This window comes from Amia ocellicauda, chromosome 14 (genome assembly GCF_036373705.1).
Source record: "Amia ocellicauda isolate fAmiCal2 chromosome 14, fAmiCal2.hap1, whole genome shotgun sequence".
In the NCBI taxonomy this organism is placed as follows: Eukaryota; Metazoa; Chordata; class Actinopteri; order Amiiformes; family Amiidae; genus Amia; species Amia ocellicauda.
In genome coordinates this window covers 14,678,187-14,683,055 of record NC_089863.1, presented here as the reverse complement: position 1 = coordinate 14,683,055, position 4,869 = coordinate 14,678,187, and the positions used below count along the sequence as shown (strand labels likewise).

The 4,869-nt window shown below is 44.2% G+C and overlaps 1 protein-coding gene across 1 annotated transcript; it reads right to left on the bottom strand.

Moving 5' to 3' along the window:
- Window positions 1-492: 492 nt before the first annotated feature.
- Window positions 493-4,621, bottom strand: LOC136768828 (plasma kallikrein-like). The gene is made up of 5 exons (XM_066723210.1): window positions 4,452-4,621; window positions 3,890-4,061; window positions 3,028-3,248; window positions 2,335-2,450; window positions 493-1,196 (listed from the first exon to the last, which is right to left on the bottom strand). Exons 1-5 carry the CDS (start codon window positions 4,501-4,503, stop codon window positions 1,026-1,028), a joined length of 732 nt encoding a protein of 243 aa, XP_066579307.1. The 5' UTR covers window positions 4,504-4,621; the 3' UTR covers window positions 493-1,025.
- Window positions 4,622-4,869: the final 248 nt, after the last annotated feature.

Genomic DNA, 4,869 nt, shown 5'->3' with positions numbered 1-4,869 from the left:
TGTGCCCTTGTGGTCTGTGCGTCTCTTTCTCTTCTCTCCCTTCATTCAGGCCACTCTCTCTTTCCCTCTGTTTCACCTCTCTTTACAGTCCCTTTCCCTACCATTTTGTGCTGAGTAGTATGTGTGATCTATTTTTATGTGGCTTGATGTGAGATAGGTGTGCAGACTTTGTACCGGCCTACAGGTGTGTGGCGTTTATTCGTCACTGTCAGGAAGCGTTTGGAAAGGGAGATGGGGAACCATGTGAACCTAAAATACCTACCTTCATGCACCACTATCCGCACACTGTCACAGTATGTAAGTATATATTTATTTATATAATTTTTCTACCCAGCTGGGCCCCTTTCTAGTTCCAACAGTAAGGCTGCTTAAATGTTTTTGTGATCTTGACATCTCATATTCAGGCCTTATTGTGCACAATGCACACTCTTTGCCAGTCAGTCAGTGAGTAAGTTAATGGATCAGTACAGAAATACAGTCCCAGACCAGGTGTTTGAATGCTTTGCAGTTTTATTGAGCTGTTCAGCAGAGACACAGTACAACTGATCTCTCATAGCAGAGCAGAGCCAAGAGCAGACTCACACCAGACAGACAGAGAGAGAGGTGGGAAATGAGGAGGGGGCAGAGAGAAGAGGGAGAGAGAAAGAGAAAGAACAGTACAAAAGAAATCATACATTTCCCCCTCTCTCTCTCTGGTTCACTTTCTGCTGCACTGTTGTTGGGGCTTTTCTATCATCTCCTTTTCTCTCTCTTTCTCTCGCATCCTATTGTAAATTTTAGATACTGAAGGGAATCTCTAATATTCTTTCCCCCTCTTCCCCTCTCTTTCTCCCTCTCTAGGTGTGACTATCCCTTACAAACCCAAATGATACATACATGGCACACAAAGGCATACTCAACCCAGATCAATGTGTGGAAGACAGCTTCATATATAAATCACTTTGGGTTCTTCAGGCTTGTAAGCAGAGCAGTGCAGTGAGCTAGGCAGGAAAACAGGAGACGCTGTCCACCCTCCCCCCCAGGCTTCAGGCGAGATATTGCACCATACTCCTGATCCAGTTAACCTCTTGGGAGACTTTACTGAACAGGGTTGGCACAGACACTTTTCTGTTGCAATCTGCCTGACCCTCAGACACCACCCCATACAGGATGTACCTGTCCCCAACATAGCAGAACATAGGGCCACCCGAGTCACCCTGCAGAGAGAGAGATAGAGAGAGAGAGAGAGAGAGAGAGAATATGAGGGGGATAGAGATAAATGTTAGAATACATGACTAATCCAATTACCTTAACACTATAATTGTCATCACATCACATTCTTTATATGTTCAACACCACTCCCTCATCCCCAACATGACAAACCACATCATCAGTGCACCACAACTTCACACACTGCTCCACACTGGACTTCATGTCATCGTGTACCATCTACAGTGCTTCGCAAAGCCACATTGGTTTTGAACGCAGTCAATTCCTCACAAAAGACATGGTCACTGTATTTCTACACATACACAACATTGATTACCAGCACCCTCCCTCTGTACAGGAGCCAGCACCCCCGCCTCTCCTCTACCTGTTCTTCTAAGCTCTTCCAGTTCTTCTGCTCTGCCTTCTCTCTGCCAGGATAACCCCAGGCAATGCAACTCTCTGCTGCTCCACTGCCACCCAGACGGCAAACCTTGAGGATGCCTGCCCCCATTGCCCCAGCAGCACTGTAGTCCTCTATGTCTCCAATTCCAGGCTCCAATTGAAAATATAACTTTTCACAAGCAGCATAATGACTGCTCTCCAGCAGATCAAAGGCAGTTCACCATCCTGCACCAACTCCACACACACACCAAGCATGTCCGTACCTAGCACTGCCTGCATTGCCTTATGAAACTCCACCGGCAGCCCATCCTCTCCCTTGCAGGGCTGCTAATCATTATATGTCCATCTCAACCTCATTCATCACAAACACTTCATCGTGTCTGTGTGGTAAAAACAGTATAATCACTATCTTCATGTCCATTGAAAAGCTACAGAATGTGCTTGGTCTGGAGGGCACTTTCTGTATTTCATCCCTGACAAGAGCTTCCCAAGCTGCATCAACTGTCTCTCAATCATCTGTCTGGAAGTAAATGGCTCAACAATGGAAATATGAACTTATGTATGAGGAATAGCCATAATTTTAATTAACAATTCATTAATTAATTACAAATTCAATGTTTACGATTTTAACAGACAACTGCTTCCTACTTTGACAGGCCTTTAAAAGTCCTTTAAAATGGATCCCTACCTTGTTTACCCAAATTTAGAATAATCACATTAGAAAGGGCTGAGTTCCCTGATTACCTGGCAGATTCTAGTTGTACTGCTCGTGCCGATGGCACAGAATGTGTCGAATCGATGTGGGTAATGTCTGCCACAACTCGTGACTTCAATGTCCGCACTCACTGGATGCCATTTGTCTGACAGGGACAAAAACGACAACAGAATAAGATCTACTCCATTGCACCATGGGAATATCATAATATGAAATGACATACAATATACATAAACATGTGAACTCTCGGAAAGTGTGGCTTCTTTGAAGTACAATGTAAAAAAGTTCAGTGAAATGTTCCTACTACTGGAAACCAATATAAAACCGGTGGTGCGGCCATAGCAAGAATTGTGACTTTGAAAGAATAAATGTGCATAAGAGATTATTCAGTTCACTCTTTCTTTCTTCACTTCAGGAAATACAATTCTCCTATTAGTTTTTATTGCTCGTATCATACAGTCTATTTCTCCTTCTTAAATATCAGTTTTCATTCTTTTTAAAGCTGGTAATTTGTCTATGTTGTGTCCTCTGGAGTGCATTTTCTCACTCAGCATTTTGACACCATTGCTACAAATGGAGTCTACAAGATTGCCACCAGACTCATAGGGTTCACTGCCTTGGGTGTTGGTCAGCTTGGTTAATAGGGACAGAAGAAATGAACAGGGGCAAATCAGCAAAGTTTGTTCAGGTGTTTTGTGTGTTGTCGACCTGTACTTCCTTACTTAATCTGTGGAGAAATTTCCAGGCAGCGACGAAGCACCGTGCGTTAGATGGAGGCATGTATCTAGGATAGGGCAAAGTGATGGGAACCAAGTTGAGGGGAGTCACCAGCTCAACCAGTGCCAAGTCATAGCTGTGCCTGTAGACGTGTCTGATATTCGACACATTGCTTTCCCTAAGGTCTTTGTCCCCCCCCCAGACTCTGCTGCGGCTGATGCTAGCCCTGTGGACAATGAAAAAAAACATAGAAATAAGCACAATACAGCAGCAATTGTATGGTCACTAGTATTCTGATCCAGATGCATATCGTAAGTGGAATATTATTGAAAAGAAAAAAGAAAATTAATTTATAATCTCATGTTTTCCATGATTGCAAGTTTCAATTAGTTGGCAGAGATTAGGTGCTAAATGGACATTAGTATTTACTCAGTTCTGAAACCCAATAATTGCTGTTCCTAATGTGAATCGTTTGCCTTTCTAACTATAAAAGCACTCTGCAAGGATAGGACAGTAGTTGGTTGCAGGCTCTACAATCCACGGCCAGTCCAATCAGTGATCTCCTCCACCTTAAACCAACGACAGCCGTGGTAAGATAAGGAATAGCGAGAGTTTCGGGGGGGAGCAAGTAACGGTGCATAGCTGGTATTGCACCACATTGAGTTCCTGTGCTATACTATATTGTTCCACTTTTCCTTCTATACTTTCTACATTGGTACTAGTCTTGGAAACAACAGCAAATAGCTGTGACGACACAGTTACTGGCAGTACAGGTGGAGTTCTAGGGTTTCTATCCTATTGGGCCACTTTGTAACCAGACTGGTTGATCTCCGTTCATGTCCAGTAGGGTAGGGGATACACACTTACCCATTGAAGATGTGCTTGGCTGTCAAAACCCACTTTGCTCCAACCAGAATGCCCGGATAGATTGTCCCACTGCTTCCTGTGATGACGTCCACTCCCACAAGCCACGTCCAATGGGTTTTATAATCAAGATTCGACCCATCTATGAAAGTCCCAAAGAGAGGACTGCTGGACACTGCAGAGAGAGAGAGATGGAGAGACAAAGGGAGAGTGACGGGATGAGAGAGAAGAGGGAGGTCAATGGGTAGATGTTTAATGCAGACAAAATCCATTCACACTGCACTGAGTGTTAGAGAGAGAGAAAGAGAGTGAGCGAGATAGAGGGAAGAATAGATCGATAGACAACCATAGAGTCAGAGAAGGAGATGGCAGTTTAATGCACCCAACATTTGACTGAAATGAGCTCTACAGTGCATTTGTGCTGCACTGAGCCTGAGCGAGAATATGATAGATAGAGAGAGACATGGTGGATTACAGACTGGACATGAGTCTGAGAAAGAGAGCGGGAAGGACAGAGGAGTGACAGAGTTGATTGTGTTTGATTTCATTGGATTTCTTGTCTTACCTTCGCAGGTGTTCAGTAGCAGGACAGAGAACAGCAGCTGCAGGAAAAGCATCTTGACCCTCCTGGATTCACAATGGACACAGAGCACTGACTCTCAACAACTATGGCAGCTCACTGGTCACAGAGGATTGACTCTTCCTCACCCGACTGGACTCCACTGGAGACAACATGCTTTATGTAGATCTGAGAGGGATGCACTGGCATTGGGAGATGCCCACTAAAACACCCACAATCAGATATTACCTCCCTCCCCCTGACACAAACAAACACACACAAACACACACACACACACACACACACACACACACACACACACACACACAGCAAAAAAAGTACAGAAATGCATTTTTTCCCCATACTCATCGTGACTTGACCTTTGTACTGAGTTCTTACTTCAATCCCTATGATACCATGACTG